Here is an 18,522-nt window from a genome sequence, read left to right as displayed (position 1 = left end):
TCCCCGCCCCGCCCCGCCCCGCCCCGCCCGCGCCCCCGGGGCACGGCGGAAACACAGGCCCGCCCCGCCGCCGACACCCGGGGGCGCCCGGCCAAACGGAGCCGAGCGCCGCCCGAGCGTCCCCGAACAGGGTCCGAGCGCTGCCGAGAGTTCCCGAGCTGCACCCGAGCGTTCCCGAGTGTTCCCGAGCGCCACCCGAGCCTTCCCGAACCCTTCTCGAGCGTTGCCGAGCACCACTCGAGTGGCGAGTCGCCCGAGTGTCCCCGCGCGGTGCCCGAGGGTTCCCGAGCGCGGCCCGAGGATTCCCGAGCGCGGCCCGAGGATTCCCGAGCGACACCCGAGGATTCCCGAGCGCGGCCCGAGGATTCCCGAGCGACACCCGAGGGTTGCCGAGCGCGGCCCGAGGATTCCCGAGCGTCACCCGAGGGTTCCCGACCGCTGCCGATCCCCGCCGAGCGGCTGAAGGGAGCCGGGCCGGAGCGGCGCCGGGCGGCGAGCGGGGCCTGTGCGGGCGGTGAGTGGCCCCTGGGGCGGGAGCTTCGCGGACCTTGCGGCCCTGTGTCCCTGAGTCCCTGATCGCTCGGGTGGTCCTTCCCGTGTACGTGTTTGCGGTCGGGGCCGGCCCCAAGACTCGCGGGTTGGGGGTGGCAGGGCTGTCCCTCCTCACCGTCGCGGAGTGTCCAGACCACCCTTATCTGTGAGGGCCGAGGGGTTGGGGTGTATGTGTGTGTAAGGCCAGGGCTGTGCACATTTCCCCCGCACACCTCCGGGGTGCGTTGTGTGTATGTGTGTGTTTGTGTCCCAATTCCCCCTCGGTTACAGCGCCCAGCCCTCCCTCCGTGTCACTGCAACAGGTCAAGTGGGAATAACTTTAAACTAAACGAGGGGAGGTTTAGATTGGATATTAGGAAAAAATTCTTACCGTGAGGGTGGTGAGGAACTGGCACAGGTTGCCCAGGGAACCTGTGGATGCCCCATCCTTGTCAGTGTTCAAGGCCAGGCTGGATGGGACCCTGAGCAACCTGGTCTAGTGGAAGGTGTCCCTGCCCATGGCAGGGAGGTTGAAACGAAATGCAACTTTAAAGTCCCTTCCAACCCAGACCATTCTGTGATTCTGTGATTCCATGTCCACAGCTGGTTTTTTTTTTTGGCAGGTGTGCACCAGGGCTGTCCAAGCCATGATCGAGGTGTTGGCCAAGCTGGGCCGTGGGCCTGTGTTCCTGGCAGGGGAAGTGCTGGAATGTGTGATCACTTTCACCAACCCATTGTCGGCCTCTTCGACCTCCGCCAGCAGGTACAGGGCCTATGTTAGTCTATGCATGCAGCCTCCAAATGTTGGAGCTGCCTGGGTCCCTAACCCTGCCTCTCTCCCTCCAGAGCAGCACTCATGGCTGGGTTGTGGGGCAATGGTGCCAGCTCAGCCCACTGTGACTTCCCTGCCTGATGCACTCCCTTAAGGGGGCTTTGTGCCAGCCATCGCTGTTTCAGGGATGAAGCTGAGGTAATTCTTCTGGTCTTCTGTCCCCAGGAAGGAGGCAAGGAAAGAAGTATGCAGTTAGAGATTCTCTGGCCCTCAGGGGAGCCCTCAGTGACAGGGTTACTGGCGGAAAATGAAGCCAAACTGGCTGTCAAAGCAGGATATCTGGTTACACCAGGGTGACAGTCCCTCAGAGCAACATCCAGGCAGCGTCATTATTTCCTGCACTTGTAGAAGGAGCTCTCTCTACCCAGCAGTGCTGCAGGGATCAGTCTGATCCCTGCCTCCAGAGATGGCAGGCATAGGGGTGAGCACTGTTGAGAGTCAGAAAGAGGCACCTTCTCTGGCAACATTTTCTATAGCCCAGGCTTTGATTGAGTGCTGCATCTCCCCTTATCATCACTGTCCCCAAAATCGGTGTTGAGGAAATGTAAGATGGGAGCTTCCCATATTGGCTCACAGGGGGTGACTCTGTGTCACAAGCAATCACCTAGAGCCTCCATGTCCGCTGAGTGTGTGGCCTTGTCTAATTCTTCAGGGGGTGGAGAGTGCTTTCTCATCTCTAGACCTTCCTGGGAAGTGTCTGTTTCCAGCCCTGTCATGTTCAGCATATTTTCGTCACCGGGATGAGATTCACACATGTTTGCTTTGGTGGGCCCACTCCCAGTGCTTGCAGTCTCAGCAGCAGAGCAATCTCTTGTATTACCACTGTGGGGCTTCTATGTTTATTGCCTTCCTTAACTTTTCATCTTTTCTTCCTGCTTCCTCTTGCCTGCTGAATTCAGCTTTCAAATTCAGCTGTGGCATAAGTATCCAGCTTCTGAGCTTCCATCAGTGTTCTATCCTGTGCAATGACTGAGTCATTTTTCCTGCTTCTAAAACGTGTGGGACTGCAAGGGAATGGTTTTGTAGGTTTGCAGTTTACCAGAGCTTCATTTGGGAACTTCAAGTGTGTTGTGCTCTGTAGAAGACTGCCTCTTGGAAAAAGTTCTTGAAATCAAACAAACAAACAAACAAACAGGTGATCAATCTGACGAGACCTGGCCAAGTCATACGAGTAGTAACAGCAAATAGGTTGGTGGTTTGGAAATTGAAGCTGTGGGTTGCATAAAGGCAGGAGCCAAATTAAACCACAGCGACTGCACAGCAGGCAGATGGACCTGTCAGGGACTGGAAGGTTTTGGGGCTGACAGGCGGAGGGGTGGAGAGGCACACATTTGAAGCACAGGGAAAGAACTGAAGGAATGGTAGGAGGTAAATTGATTGTGGAGTATGAGGCATACAAGAAACAAAGCTCTTCTGCCCAGAGCTTGTGTGGACTACAGGAGCTGTGGGGAAGATGAGGCAGGAGGGAAGTGACTTCAGCACCAGTGCAGGATCCTTCTGTGCCTCACCAGTTGGACAAGCCAGGTCTGCTGGCAGGAAGGGACATGCAAATTTTGGTTGGATGTCTGATTAATAAAAAATGAAAACAATCCAGTGGCGTATTGTTGGGCAACACTGAAAAAGAAAGAAAAATATTCAAAATGTGATGTTTGAAGGCTCTGTAAGCTTATATAAAATTAGTAACATTGCCTCAAGCAAAAGCAGTTCTCTTTTTCCATACAGCAGATACTTTACAAAAAAAAAAAAAAAGACAGTCCTGGTGGAAGAGCCATGCTGGTATTTTTTGAAAATGCAAAGTTACAGCTGTAGGATTTAGAAGCAACTGGGTAGAGTAACCAAGGTGTGTTTGAGCAGAGGCAGCCAGCACATACAAAAGATCAAATAGTGCATCCTTAGTCAGCTGACACGCCTTTTCCCCTGGTTCATCTAGACCTTTAACTGCTCTGATGTGTCACACCAAGAGACACCCATGTGCCGCAAAAAATCCCTCTGCCACCTAAGGCACTGGTGTCAGTGCTTACTAATCAGATCATAATGTTAGAAAACACCACAGGAATTGTACTGTGGCTAAACTGTAGAAATAAAAACTACTGAAATAAAACTGGATGAGCGATTTGGAAACTGAAAGGTCTCAGTAATGCCATGGGAAATGCCTTGTGGAGTGGCTGAGGACGTAGCGGAGTCCAAAACACGAGACTGTTTTTCGTGCTGGATGCATGGCCCTACATTCATTCCTGTGGCTGTTCAGAGAGGGGACAAAATGACACCTTTGCCTCCCCCATAGACGTCAACAAACCCCTTGCATCAGGAGGGGAAAACAGGTCCTTGTGAAAGACCCAGAAGCATCCTGCTCTGGTCTGACACAACCAGCAGCTGATGTTGACGGGGATGGGAGCTGATGTTGTGGGGAGGGAGGGAGGGAGCACGTCTGTGCCCTGCCTGCCCCAAGGAGTATTGAGCTTGGGGCAGCCGGGAGCTGTGGGCAGGGGCAGTTGAACCCAGCTTGCAGGTATTTCTTGCTTTTGAATTTACGCACCTCCCTGATGATTGTGTTGTTACTGGAGTGCTGCACTGCATGTCTCCTCTGGCTTGGGATTTAGGTTATCATGGCTGAAAGTCCTCTGCCAGCTCAGGCCCATGTGCAGCAGCTCGAGGTGTCCTCCCCAGAGTGCAGTGAGTGGCCAGTCCCAAGCTCTGGGTGATGAGAAAGATGAGTAAGGCTTTAGACAAGATCCTGGAACGCTTGACCTCAGCATGTTTTCTGGAAGATCCCTGTGAGGTTCTACCCCTTGTCTCTTGGCCCCAGGGAAGGGGACAGGGGCTGCTGACCTGTGCTGCTTGCTGTCTTCTGCCTTGTTTGCACAGCAGGTTCTTGGGGCAGGGTTGTTTCCTTGTGCTGTGTCAGTGCTGTGCCCATGGTGTAGTGGCTAAGACCGGCCACAGAGCCAGGCCTCGTGAGAAACTGCAGTCAGCAGCTGGGGTGGAAGTGGCTTTGGGTCAGCACCACACCTTGAGCTTGCTCACAAGGCTTGTTTGCAGGGGAGCTGTGCGAGTGGCTTCAGTGGCAGTGTAGCAAGGCCTTCTTTCTTCCAGACAATGAGTCCTGCATGGAGCTGAGCAGAAAGAGCTGCTCTCTTCCCAGTTCCTGCTTGCTGTAATCCAGGTTTAAAGTGTAGACACAAGTGTTACTCTTTGCTTTCAGTGAGATGCTGGCATGGGCCAGCGCCCAGATCCACTGCCAGTTCCACGCCAGCGAGAACCGGGTGGCGCTCCCTCCCTCGGATGGCAGCAAGCACGACGTGCAGGCAGAGAACGAGACCGTCTTCGTCCCCAACAGAGGTGAGTGCTACTTCTGTCACCCCAGATAGGGACAGAGAGCACAGCAAGCAGGAGTCAAGTAGACCCTAATGTGTGTTATGAGGGCAGCATGCAAAGAAGTGAGTGGGAAGTCCATGTTGCTTTCCTTGTGTCATTCCCTGGCAGTGGTTGTTGTGGGACCTTGTTATACTGAGATCAAAGTGGCACTAAGCTTGGAATGAGACGTGACAGTTGTCTGCCCAGCTGTTCTGGTAATGTCTCATGATATGACCGGGGCACGAGATGTTCCCTCAGCCCTCTTCTCCCTGTTCCTCCCCATGAGGATAAAGCTTGACTGACCTGGACACAGCCCAAGTCTGACCAGCATTCACATGTTTCTTCTCTTCCAGGAGAGCGGGGTCAATGTATCCTGTCCACCCCACCAAAGATTCTCTTCTGTGACTTGAGACTGGATCCTGGAGAGTCAAAGTCCTGTGAGTCTTGTCTTCTCTTACCTTACTCACAGAGCTCACCTCCAGGGAGCTCTGCTTTCAAAACTAGCTTTGCAATCCCAAGTGCTGCAAGTGTGAGACCCTGGTGCTTGTGGAAGGTGAGATGCTTTGATGGGAGCGTGAGTGCTCAGGAGCTGCTGCGTCATCCAGAGTGTGTTCTCCACTGCATTATGGCTGCACACCTGCAGCGTGTCCATCAGTCCTACCCCTGGCCCGCGGCCTTTGCTGCAGGTCCCTTGTGTAGCTGCAAGGAATAAAACATTTGAAATACCTGGTTGCAGCTGAAGGAACGGTTACACATACCTCTGTTTCCTTGCCTTTGTATCTTCAGCCACATGGGAGTATTCTTGGAATTTAGTCTGGTGTCCTCTAAAGTCTGCTTCCTCTTCACATTGTGGCTGTCCTGGAAATCGCAGTCTTCTGTGTGTTCTAGTTTTCCTGCTGTAAAAGTGAGGACTCCTAATCTCTGCTCAGAGCTCTCCATGTCTGAGTAGACAGCTGTGAAAATATGAGTATGTGCTGTTGTCTATCAGTCGGTGGCTGTGTGACCCAGCCTGTCAAGTTGTGTCAGATCTCCGTTGCGTTCCAGTGGCCTGTGATGTAGCAGCAGTGATGTTGGGCCTTGCAGGCTGTGTGTGGAGAGCTCCATCAGGTTGTCCCAGGGATCTGCTGGGAACAGTTGATGGAGGCCTCTCAAATTGCAGAGCACAGGGAGTGGACAGGCGGTGCCTGTGGTGGAGGGGGCTCTGCTGCAGCATTGAGCTCTGCAGAGGTGAGAGTGTAGCTGCAAGTGAGACCAAGGAGCCACAGTGTTGTGACATGCTGGTTTTGGAGCTGATGTCTCCTGCCTTCCTCACTTGGAGGGGCCTGACTGGAGGGAAAGGTGGACAGGGTAAAACCAGGCTGGCTTGGCTAGCTGGTTAGTAGGGTGGGGCAGTGTCATCTGGGGTTGTGCCACTAAGCTGCAGAGCCTGTCATCTGAGGACGTTTAGTTATTCACTTATTATCCTGCAGCATGATACTGGGGAAAGGAGCTGGCCATGCCAGCAGGGAGGAGGAGGAGTCAGGAACCTCAGCTGGCCTGAGGCTCACCTGGATTCTCCTGTGCTCCTTGCTGCTTGCAGGTGTGGGGCTGGAGCATCCATTCACTGGGAGCAGGGGGATGTTCCTTTTCCTGGAACATGTCAGGCAGGCTGGGCAGTCTCTGGGAGAGCAGATCAGTGACGACAGCCTGAGCTCCAGGTGGCGAGATGGATTGAGGGGATTTCCTTGTGCGCTGGCTTTGCAGGCAGAAGCTGTTCAGCCCCCAGCTAAGCTAGGGATTGTCTGTCCTTCCCTCTGATGCTGTGATGTGCGTCCTCTCTGCCTCTGGGTGACACTGGCACAAACAGCCTACATCTTCCTGGCACTTGGATGCAACTCCTCAGGAAGGACACAAACTTCTGTACTTCGAGGTTCCTTGTTACAACCTTTCCTGTTGGTTGTGTGAGGCACCTGTCTGTTTCATGCCTCATGTGTGGTGTCACTGTGTGTGGCAGTGGCTTTTTAGCACTGAAATCCTTGTATCACAGCCCTGGTCTCATTCTCTGCCAGGTTGCTCACACCGATCCCATCAGCCAGTGGTGCTGCTGCTCTCACGCGAGACTGCAGCTGGCACGGCTGCACATCATTCCTGGGGGCTCCTGCCAGCTCCGTGGAGGGAGAGTTAAGGCCGTGTGGGTGTGTATCTTAATTCTTCATTTCCTGTTTTTCAGAAGTTTTGAGTTTTGCTACGCAGTTTGGAAAGGGAAAGAAAAACCAACAGAAAACCCAAGAAATCTTAATTCTGCTTCAGCAATGTACTGTGTTATTAAAGTGCAACCAGAGCTGGCACATACAGCTGAGGTTGTGTCAGGGTGTCTCTTGATAAAAGGCCTTGTTTTCAGTTGCTGACCAACTTATTCCTCAATATCTCAGTCTTGTTATGGTGCCTGTATGTTGAAGTTGACTCATCTCCCAGCCCTTTGACACTCTGCCCAGGCCGAGCTCTTTAAATTTGTCACCATGAAACATTTTCTCAAGTCCTCAAGTCATTTCTGTGGCTGTTTTTTCTCCTCTCCAGTTTTGTAATACCTTTAAATATTTGGTAGATCATAGAGAGGGGAGGAAATGGAAGCGGCCTGGACACGGGCCTGGAGCCCAGCCAGAGGGCACAGCGGGTGGGTAAGGAAGGCATCCATAGTGCCAGGAATGTGCTTCCTTCTGGGATATGCAAGAAAGCTGGGACTTCCTGAGTCTTGGCGTTCCTGTGCCAGGTAGCAAACTGCCCATCCTTCTTTGACAGCGGTGGTCTCTGCTCAGACTATCCTCACTGGGCAAGAAGGTCTTTGTGAGCACTCTCGTTAAGTCTGGTGCAGCAGTTTGCTTCTGTGGAAATACCTGATTTTCCTCCCTGTCAGGACACTTCTCCGCTTTATCTGCACCCTGGTCGAGCAAGACAGGCTTGTGCTTTAAGGTGTGACATCCTGTGGACACTACGCACTAGCACAGGCCTTTTTCTTCCTTCCAGTCCTGTTATTTTAAATCTAGGAGTTATATTTAAAATGTAACCCTAACTTTTAATCTAAGCCCCAGTATTCAGGATGTGCCAGACTTGGGGAAGGAGCTGTGGTTTCAGAGCAGGATGCTGCCTTTCCTCTGGCAGGGTGTATCTGCGTTACGGTGGGCAAGCCAGAGAGGTGGAGACTTTCCACAGTTCACTGTTTGTGCCTTTCTTGTTAGTAGAGCATGTGGTTTGGGAAAGCTGCAGAAGTGTTCGCACTGCATCAAGAGAATCGGGGTTTGTGTGGTGGCCAAGGGGCTCTGAGAGGGCTGAGTGTGGTGTAAGCCGGGCCCCAGCATCTCAGAGGCCTCAGAGTCAGAGGCTTCGTGGTCTAAGTCATCAGTCTGTCAAGAGGGACATGCCACAGGTTGTTGCGAAGGTCTCGGTGTTGTTTCTTGACCATTTAGACCTGGCACTTCAGAGAAAAATACAGGAAGAAACTAGCTTTTGTTGCTGAGTTTGGGGTTTGTGTAAAGCAAATACCAAAAGAGGCATGAGGTATTGATCAGCACCCGCATGGGGCAGAGCCTGGAGGAGACTGCAGCATGTGACTGCGCTGTGAGAGTGACGGGTGAAGGAGTGCACAGAGGCAAATTCGGGTTGAACTCGTGACTCTCATGTGTTTGTGTTCCTGGATTTTACATCTCTCACATTCTTTTGAGGCAGTTTGTGTGTGTGGTTGTATGTGCTGGAAGCAATATCTGGATGACGGTGCGTGTGATGTGAGGAACAGTGCGCCTGGTGCAGGGGAGCTGGGGATGTGCTTGGACTGCTGTGCAGCAGAAAGCACCAGGCACCGTCCCTAGCTCAGCACTGCTGCTGGTCCCAACACTTGGAACTTCTCTGCACCCCTTGCAGATTCGTACTGTGAGACGCTGCCTGTGGATGGCCCTCCCTCTTTCCGGGGACAGTCCGTGAAGTACGTGTACAAGCTGACCATCGGCTGCCAGCGCGTCAACTCCCCCATCAAGCTCCTGCGCGTGCCCTTCCGTGTCCTCGTGCTGCACGGTGAGGCCACGCACTGCCCTCCCTGCACAACAGGCCAGGCTGCACCCTGCCCCGCTGACACTCTCACCTTCTCCCCAGGGCTCAAGGATTACCAGTTCCCACAGGATGAGGCTGTTGCACCCTCAAATCCCTTCCTGGAGGAGGAGGAGGGCTTGAAGAAAGACTCTCGCCTGGCTGACCTGGCTACAGAACTGCTCATGGTGGCCACCTCCCGACGCAGCCTGCGTAGGTCATATTCCCTGCTCCAGCCTGCTGTCCTTCCTAACCTGGGCATGGAGCACAAGGCCAGCTGCAAAAATCTCTCACTGACAAAGTGAAGCTCTAACTGGGGCTGTGAGCAGCTCTATCAGGGCCTGCTTGGATCAGGGTCTCCCAGCCAGTCTCAGACTCTTCCTGCTTCAACCAGAGAGACCCTCTGGCCAGCATTTTGCAGCCAGTGTGTGGTTTTCTCTTGCTCACTGCAGGCATTTCCCAAAAGGAATACCACCTCCAGTGACTGCCCTTCACACCCAAGCAGCAGGCATGGGGTCATGTCATTGACCCAGAGCACTCCATGGAGCAGAGCCTTATCCTGACACAACTCCTACCACCCTCTTCTTGCTCCACAGACCTGTATAACATCAGCAACACTCGTGGGAAGGTGGGAACGTTCTGCATCTTTAAGACCGTGTATAAGATTGGAGAGGATGTCATTGGGACCTTCAACTTCTCTGAAGGGGACATCCCATGTCTGCAGGTCATTGTTGGCTCTTGGGTCACTGGGGAGAGGCAGGGGTTTATGGTGGGGGAGAGTCAGAGACAGGGGTGGCACTGGGCTGCTGGGGGATTTCTACTGAGGGTTTCTAGTGAGACCTAGTTGGGGTCTCCTTGGAGAGTGAGGTGGGGAATGATCCAGTCCTGAGCTTTTTTGGGAAATGGAGGCCCTGGGCTTTGCACAAGGGCTGTGTGAGGTTGTGAGAACAAGCACCCTGTTGACTGTCCTGCAGTTCTCGGTGAGCCTGCAGACGGAGGAGAGCATCCAGGAGGAGTTCCAGCGCCGTCGGGGGCAGCCTGTCTCCTTCACCACACACGCACGCCATCAGGAGTCCTGCCTGCACACAGCCCAGAGCAGCTTCAGCCTGCCCATCCCGCTCAGCTCGACCCCAGGGTTCACCACCAACATCGGTATGTACCCACCAGGGAAGGGACCTGCAGAAGGACTGCAGTGTCCCCAGCCCTGCCTTGCTCAGCAGGGCTGTGTCCCATGGGAGGGAACTCATCTCTGTGAGTGGGATCATTTGCGTTTCCCCTTGCCAGGACAGCCAGCACTGGGACAGCTGCTGTCCCTGTCCCTTGTGATGTTGTCTCCTGACCCCCCTCTTGCCCACAGTGTCCCTGAAGTGGAGGCTGCACTTCGAATTTGTGACCTCTGGGGAGTCGGCAGGGACTTGCTTGGTTCGTGGGAGCCAGTCAGAGGCTGTTACCTGGACTGGGGTAGAGCAGATGGAAGTGGACACTTTCAGCTGGGACTTGCCCATCAAAGTTCTTCCCACCAATCCCATCCTGGCTTCCTACGTATCTCAGTTCTCCAGCACTAACTCCATCACCATCTGAAGCAGGGAGAGCTGGTGGGCCTGCAGTGTTGCAAGTGTGTGCCACTGGTGGGAATGGCAGGCAGGACTGTCACCAGCATGCCGTGGGGCAGGCATCCCTGTGTCCCCTTGGCTTCAGCTGTGATGCCCAGGTAGGCACTGGGCAAGACTGTCCCGTCTGTGGGTAGAGGATCACTGTGCTTGTTGCAGTGTCCTGTGCTGCAGCCCTCGGCTGAGAGCTGGACCCTTCCTGCCTGGGTGAAGATGCGAGTCCCAGCACTCACCAAAACAAAATCTGCCTCCCAGGGAACCGCTGACATGCCTTTACCCCATGTGGGGCTTCCAAGAGGGAAAGGCCCAGCACTGGGAAGGGAGAGGGAAGGTCTTCCAGTGAAGCTTTGTACCACCTTTGGGTGATAGCCATTCCCCTACAGAGAGACCTTACAAGCAAAGGTCTGGCATCCACGTGAGGCACACTGGCTACCTGGGCTGGATGGGAGCCCACTCCCCTGTCCTGGCACACATCCTGCCTCTCAGAGAGGTGTCCCACACGCACAGTCCAGTGCCATCCTCACCTGGAGGAGGCAGGTCCTGGCACGCCAGCCCTGCACTGCTGACAGGTGCTGGTGACCTGGGTGCAGCCCCTGCTGTGGCTGCACAATAGTAGTGATACAAAACTGAGCAGCACTGAGCCCCTGGGCTGTTGTCTGCCTGCATTCCTGGGTGTAAAGGCATCCTGCTGGTCTCGGGATCCTTGGGGAGCTGTAGGGAATGCAGGCTGTGCATCCAGGAGCTGGGATAGAGATCTCCCTGCTCAACAGCAAGCTCCCCATTTCTACCAAACCTTCCAATGAACTTTCCTCTTTGCATGGAAACCTAATAAACATCTGAATGGGCAAAACTCGGCCTTCCCAAGAGCCTTATTCCTGCATTGTTCCCAGTGGTGGACACATCCCACTTTGCGTGGCAGTCACAGGCTGGAGACCTCCTCTTTGTTCAGTATCTTTATTGCAAGAACAGAAACATCTACACAAGGCTCTGCACAACACAGAATGGCACCGGCTGGGGTGGGCTGCCAGGGTGGCTTTGCTTCTGCTTCCTGAGCCCTCCCTCCCTGCTCCCCTGCATGTCTGGGGGTGGGGGTCTTCCCAGGGGCCGTCTAGCGGTTCCTCCCGCACTGCTGCCCACCCAGGGCTGGCTCTGTTGTGGTGTTGCCCAGGGCTGACCTGCGGTGCCAGGGACCCCAGAACCTGCAGGAGCAGGGGCATTAGTGGTTCCAGAGGTGGGTTGTTCCCCGCACGCTCTGGGAGCAGAGAAGGGGCTGGCCAGGGTCTGAGGGTCCTGCACGAGGGGCCATGGTGCTCCCCAGTGAGGTCCCAGCGGCTTCTGTGCACAGGGATAGGGATCCGGGAGGGAGCAGGGGGCTGCTTCGCTTCAGGCTGGATGTGAGAGTACAGGACTCCTGCGAGCCAGGCTGATTTAGTGCCGAAGCCCTTTAGTAACGAGGTTTTCTGCCTACCTGGGAGTAAATCCCGTAGGATCTGCATTCCCACCGGGTGCAGGGCATCTCACAGGAAGAATCCCCTGGCTTGGCTCAGGAAGCTGAAGGCAGAAGCAAAGCCGTACTGTGGCAGCGTGAAGGTGTAAATGTCAGCTCGGTACCATGGTGTGTGGATAGTGGTTTCCCTTGGAGGTGGCGGCGGTGACGTCTCTACAGGACGGGGCAGGTCTGGAGCATGCGGGAGGTGTGCTCTGGAGGAGGGAGGACGCCGCCGAAGGGGCGCGCGGCGCTGCCGAGCTCCTTATCTGCTCAGCCCCGCGCCCAGCACCTTGTTGATCAGCGGCTCGGGGGTGCCGGCCGAGCCCCACTCGTGCTCCACGCTCTTCACGCAGGGCAGGCTGGGGTTGGCCTTCTGCACCACCGAGATCTGGCAGGTCTGCGAGTCGTAGTGGGCCTCGCACCAGTCGGGGAAGTCGATGGGGTGCTGGGTGCTGCGGAAGAGGCACAGCGCCTTCAGCTCCCCCTGGTTTGTGCCAGAGGGCTGCTGACAGGGCCAGGTGGCTTCTTCTGCTGCTAGCCCCCCAAACAGGGTGTCTTCCAGACCAGCTCGGGCTGGGACACAGCTCCCGGCACAGCTGAGCATCTCACTGTGCTGAGACGCCCTTGCCCACCGCTTTGCCTCCCCAGCTTACCCCACCACCCTCAACCTCCCGGTGGGGTCCTGTCCACCTCTGTCCCTTGTCCCCGAGTGCCAGATATCCCACAGCCCTCGGTGGGCTCTGACATCTGCTGCATTTGCAGCCACCAGAACCCCCTGCTGTGGGCACAGGGGTGCTGTGGTGTGCAGCACTGCCAGGGACAGCCCACTCCAGTGCCCCTCAGCCCCTCACTCACGTCTCACAGCAGCCCACGCCGATGGGGTGCAGGCAGGTGCAGAGCAGGCAGTTGGTGCTCAGCCATGATTCCCCAAGGGAGAACTGCTTCCCCTCGTACTCACAGGGAGCTGCAAAGGAAGCAGTGCTGATGAGGACACATGGGCCTGTGCTGGGGGTGAGTGGGAGCCTCCTTGGCATCTCTGTGCCCTGATCGGGGTTGTCATGACCTCCCGCCCACCCTATGGTACGGAAAATATTTGGTGATCTGTCCACCACCCTGCAGGTATGGGATGCCCAGACGTCTGCCAAAGACGATGTACCCATCCTCTCCTGACCATGCGCTGCAGCTCTCCCCACTACCCTGTGGGCCTAGAGCAGAGGCAAGTGGCTCTTGCTTCCTTGGAGAGGGCAAATCCAGCACCCTTTGGGGTCTGAGCATCTCTGCAGCCCTGAGAGGAGTCAACAGAGGAAAGACAGGCAGACCTCCTCTCTTTGCTACTAGTCCTTCACACTTGGCTCCAGACAGGCTCCTGCCAGGAGCCTTCATGGCCCAAACAGCTGTTTCTCAGCCAGAGCCCTGGGGAGCTGTTGTGTGGTTTATAGACTGCTCCTTCCACTCACCACTGGCCCACAATCCTGCTCCTGAGCTCAGCACAGTCCCTTCCACACTTTGCAGGCACAGAGCAGAGCCCTGCCATGCAGGAAAAGCTGAGGCCTCCTCTTCCCATTAGCCTCTTCCCATCTCACTGCCTCACTTACCTTTAGCCTGGAAGTAGCATTTGGCCTGGGAGCCTGGCAGCTGGAGGAGGAGGGAGAGAAGCAGGCAAAGCCTGCCCCAAGCACACCCCATCTTCTGAGCTTGCACGGCCATGGTTGGTTGTTGAGCTGGGCTTGTTCACCTTGCTTCGCTATTGCCTTTGCTTCTTCCCTTCTCTCTCTCTCTCTCTCACTCTCTGCCTTTTTAATGCTCTTCCCCAATCCCAAAAAGAGATATTTATAAAGTTCAGCTTTACGACCCTGGCCACCAGCTGTGCCCCACTGGAAAAGTTGTAAAACTCATTTCCTGATTTGAAAGGCATGAAAACAAGAGGTAGGATCAAGATTTTTAACAAGCTGTGAAAAGCTGATTCATGCCCTCCAGAAATGTCTCCAGTTGGAAGCCCCTGTGGGTGCAAAGCTCCACAGGGAGTGGAGATCCAAGGGTCCCCAGCGGGGTTGCCCTCAACAGCGTGGTGAGCACGTAAGCAGCAAGCACAGGAGACCCTGGCTCCTGACCAGGAGAGCTCCAGGCTCCTCTCTGGTCACGCTGAACCGTCACTGATCCTTCACAGCGGCCAAGGTTTTGGGAGCATCCCATCTTGCAGGGGCTGGAGCAGCACAGGCGTCCCATTAACAGCTGGTGTGGGATGAAATGGCACCGTCCTCACTGGGGATGGAGGTGCTTGCACCCAGCTCCTGCGTACCACAGCACAGCACCTCCACCCCAGCCTGGGCTGCAGCCGTGCCAGGCTTGTGGCCACACACGGGTTGAGGGTGACAGCGGGTTTTTTGGCCAAGAGCAGGCAAAATGGTGATTGCCATTTGCTGATGGCAATTGCCATCTGCTGATGCAGAGCAGGGCAGAAAGACCCAGGGCTCATCTGAGCAGCGCTCGTGAAAGGGGGCTGGGCCTGTGTACACGCAGCACCCATGAGATACTGGAGATGAGCAGTCCCTTTCAGAGTCTGGAGACCAGCCACAGCAGAAACAGGGAACAGGAGGGATGAAATCAGGAGACAAATGTGCTTTTGGGCAACAAGTGACTTGAGAGAGAAACAAGGAACTTGGCTGGAATCAAGGAGCCATGGGAAGATGCCACACCACCCAGGGATGTGCCCGTGGACTGCCCAGACCCTTATCCAGAGGGGCTGCCTCTGGATAGAAGTGATGAGGCTGTTATCAGCTGGCAAAGTGAAGGGATGGGGGAGATGGAGGAGGTCAGAGCCCTGGGAGCCACATGGCCTTGAAGAGCTACAAGTAAAAGGCTGAATTGGAAAAGAAATTCACAGCCCCTGTCAGAGGTGCTGCCGGCAGCAGGAAACAGGGCTCTGGGGACAGTCCAGGCTGTGGCTCGGCCAGCGTGGGGCCGTGCTGGCAGTGAGGCTGCATCAGTAATGGTGGCATATGTGGGTCATCTGCCCCTGCATTAAGCTCCCTGCTTTTTGAGAGTTTGGGATAAGTTTACACCTTGACGCGTGAGGCTTAATATCCCTTCCAGAATTTGTATTGGCATCCACTATTATAGCTGGATATTTTTGTTATCCCCATTAAGTGCCCAATCCTGCATTGAATCCTGCTAAATTTTGGCCCAAGCATTTTCCTGTGGCAGTCTAATTAAGCACAGAGTGAGAAAAAAAATGCTTCCTTTTATCCGCTTTGGATTCGCCACCTTCAGATTTGAAGGTACAGTACCTTCCCTCTGGTGCTCTGGGCCCCCTCGCCATCCCATTGCATCCCTGTCCTGCAACCTGTGCTCTCGGTGCCCAGGGAGCAGCCCCGGCTTTGCATCCCCTCTTCCCCTTGTAGAGTTACCCCAACCCTCTTGTAGTGCCCTGGATGATACTGTGCCTCTCGGTGGGTTGGCTGGATGGCAGCGAGCGTGAGATCTGTTGGGAAAGGATAATAATAAACCAGAGAAGCTCTGAGCACCCAGGAATAACCTGCTGACCACGGGGCCATGAGCCGGGATGGCAGAGTGTATCGGTGACAAATGGAACTTGCCCTTTGGTGCAGAGTTGTTACTATATAAGGAGGATAAAAGTGTTCGTTGTCAGAGCAGTAAATTAATATTCCTATTGTGTGTTTGGAAAAAGAGGTCTGGCACGCTGGTAACTGCAGTGAAATAATCCATCATTGTTTCATCACCAAGAACAGCAAATGTTAAACAGAAGTGATGGGTTTCACTTGGAGGCCCGCAGGATTTGGACAGGCTTCCAGAAGGGTACTCAAAACCTGCGGCAACAGCATCTCTTGGCTGCATTGAAGGACATTGCCCCTACTCCATCAGGGTCATGGGGAGGCATTTCCAGGATTTCTGTAGCCATTCTGGTTTACCAAAGAGAGGATTAAGACTACCTGCTCACTCATGGCCTTTGGGTTTTTCATCAAAGCACTTTGCTGAGAAAATGTAGAGAAAGAGGAAAGAGGGTCAGGACACCCCTTGTCGTGTTGCAGGGGGAGCTGGGCAGTGGGGCACCCTCCACACTGTGGCTGTGCATTGGGAATAGGGCTGGTGGTCCCCCACAGCCTGTTGGTCCTGCTATTCCCCCACCTGACCACTTTCCTTCCCCGCACTTTTGCATCCCTGGACACCCACCTGGTCCCAGCACACCCCCCCCCCCATGGGCGATCCAGAGCATTTTGATCCAGCTTGTACAGGAGAGGGCTTGTAGCTTGGAATGCAGCAGATGGAGTTGGACTTCAGTTTGGGTTCTTGAGGGATTCTGTGACTGGAGAAGCTGACACATTCTCCTACTGTGCCAGACTGTGCATCTTAGAGGAAGTTTTGCCATGGAGACTGAAAGGAGACAGCCGGTTTTGGTCTTAATCTGAGGGGACAACTGAGACCAGGGGAAGAGCCGCAAAAGGGATATAGAGGCTGGAAGAGTGCCTCTCTGGAAGTGCAGTCACTTTATCAGGCAGAGGCCAACAGCAGGGACTGACTGCCGGTCCAGGCATGCCAGTGGGGAGCATCCCGGGATCCTGCAGAAGCTCACATCCATGTCTCAGCATTCTCCCAGCAGGACCCAGCTCTCCTGCCTAGCCTGGCTGTTGGACTGTAGCTGTGCCCAAGAGCACCCCGCCAAGGGCACAGCACTGCTGGCCTCCTCTCCCAGAAAAGGCTGGGTACTCCCTCTGCAGAGCAGCTGTCCAAGTGCCCAGTGCCAGGGATGAGACCCAGTGGATGGGCAGGGACAAGTGCCCAAGCCAGTGGGTGCTGGGATGAGGTGACAGCAGCCCACCCCAGCCCCACAGGAGGCTCGGAGGGTAATAAAAGATGCTGGACAAGTTGCCATCAGCAGGATCCAGGAGGGTTATAAAACCTGAATCTCCTGAGCCTTCAGCTGGGACTGCAGCTGCAGAGCAGGAAGCAAACAGGATCCCGGCTGGCATTGTGAAAGCAAACACCATAAATCCGAGGAAGTGCTGCGATTGCTGTTTTAGGCACTGGGGAGCTTGGCTCGTGTTCCCCAAAGGTATTTTATTTTCTCTCCAAACAGAAAAAAAAAACCAAAACCCTACAACCCAAATTTGTTGCTGGACCAAACTGCCTTGGTGCTGCCATGGACTACCCAAGGCACCAGGGCAGGGGCAGGTAGATGCCAGCTCTGAGCGATGTCACTCACTTGACTGCTCACTGGCATGGCCAGGTCCTGGGGAGAAGTCAGCAGAGGGGTCAGAGAGAGCTGGGCAGCCAGAGGCTGGGAAGAGGCACAGGAGGGGACAAAGGGCTACCCAGGGAATGACAGTCTGCTCATGGCATCCTTCATCCCGCAGCTGGTAAGCCAGATGGGATAGGTTGTGGAGGCTGGAGTACTGGTGAGATCAGATCCAGCTCTACCAGCAATGAGGCTGTTGTTCCAAAAAGGAGACAAAGCAGAGGGGACATGATGAAAAGTTTGATGTCACCTTGTCTGCAGGCTGGCTGCCTGCTGGATGGAGCTCAGTGCTAGTGGAGGAGCATGGACTGGGAGGTGTGCTGACATGACCTGCATCTCCCATGGGTGTCTGTGCTTCAGCGCCCACACCCTGACCCTCCTCACAGGGGAGAGAGGTTCCTGTGCCATGGGCTGGGCACAGTATTTCACAGGGTCTCTACAAGCCCTGATTGGATGGTGTCTGTGGGACAGGACCTATTGTGGGATGGTGTCTGTGGGTCCCCTGCTGTGGCACAGGATCTGTGGGACAGGATCTGCTGTGGGATGGTGTGTGTGGGTCCCCAGCTGTGGGGATGGGCTCTGTGTTCTGGGCACTCCCATGCTGTGGCTCACTCAAGCTCTCTTGCCCTCTTGTCCTCTCACATGGTCTCATCCTCCCTTGCTCGCCCCCCTACTCCATTCCTTTCCATTATCCCTTGGCACTCTCCCAGTTCATTTAGCCTAGCTGTGGCTGCTCTGTGCCAGGCCAGGTTTTGGCATCACTGGGTCAGCCAGGCATCCCCGGTACCCTCAGCCCTGGCTCTCCAGCACCCCGGATATCCCAGCACCCTAGGTATGCTGCAGACCATGGCTCTGCCCAGGCTCCCCTCAAGGAAACGTGCCATGAGGTCGTGGGGTGTTTAGGAAAACAGGCCTTGGCACTTGCTGGCAATCCCGGGAAAATAAAAACATCCGGGCAGGCAGCCACGCAGCAAGCGCGAGAGGCTGGCACTCCATAAATCCCCTGGAGCAGGTGCTTTGTAGTCGGCACAAGGAAATGAGCACATTATTCAGCTCGGCTTAAACCTCGAAATGTTTCCTGTCCTGTGAGTCAGAAATAACCCTGGGAGATCATTCCTAGGCCACGCAGGAGCCACACCAGCCAAAAAAGTGCCAGGTACTTGTTGGGCCCAGGGACCTGCCAGGGAGGTCAGGGGTCCAGGCCACTGGCACTGACCCCAGCATGTAACTGCTCTGGGACATGCTGAGGACACCCAGGGGACTCACAGACCGGTTCTGGACACTTTGCTTCATTGGGATGCAAGGACAGGGAGAGCCCCAGGAGACCCTGAGGATTTCTGGATCCTGGGTGGATCCTGCAGATCTCTGGCCCCACTCTGGTATCAGAGAGACAGAT

General features: G+C 55.1%; 2 protein-coding genes across 2 annotated transcripts; one reads left to right on the top strand and one right to left on the bottom strand.

Moving 5' to 3' along the window:
* The first annotated feature begins 410 nt into the window (after nt 1–410).
* On the top strand, nt 411–11,236 carry RGP1 (RGP1 homolog, RAB6A GEF complex partner 1). The gene is made up of 9 exons (XM_027670440.1): nt 411–514; nt 1,155–1,294; nt 4,566–4,702; nt 5,071–5,154; nt 8,612–8,761; nt 8,840–8,986; nt 9,370–9,497; nt 9,748–9,925; nt 10,131–11,236. The coding sequence occupies exons 2-9, from the start codon at nt 1,179–1,181 to the stop codon at nt 10,352–10,354; spliced, it is 1,164 nt and encodes a 387-aa protein (XP_027526241.1). The 5' UTR covers nt 411–514; nt 1,155–1,178; the 3' UTR covers nt 10,355–11,236.
* Nucleotides 11,237–12,134: 898 nt separating this feature from the next.
* On the bottom strand, nt 12,135–13,579 carry MSMP (microseminoprotein, prostate associated). Its single transcript, XM_027670421.1, has 3 exons — nt 13,468–13,579; nt 12,728–12,836; nt 12,135–12,324 (listed from the first exon to the last, which is right to left on the bottom strand). The coding sequence occupies exons 1-3, from the start codon at nt 13,577–13,579 to the stop codon at nt 12,135–12,137; spliced, it is 411 nt and encodes a 136-aa protein (XP_027526222.1).
* Nucleotides 13,580–18,522: the final 4,943 nt, after the last annotated feature.

Source organism: Neopelma chrysocephalum, unplaced genomic scaffold (genome assembly GCF_003984885.1).
Source record: "Neopelma chrysocephalum unplaced genomic scaffold, ASM398488v2 Primary Assembly neopelma1_96845, whole genome shotgun sequence".
Lineage (NCBI taxonomy): Eukaryota > Metazoa > Chordata > Aves > Passeriformes > Pipridae > Neopelma > Neopelma chrysocephalum.
This window is presented reverse-complemented; position numbering and strand designations above follow the sequence as displayed.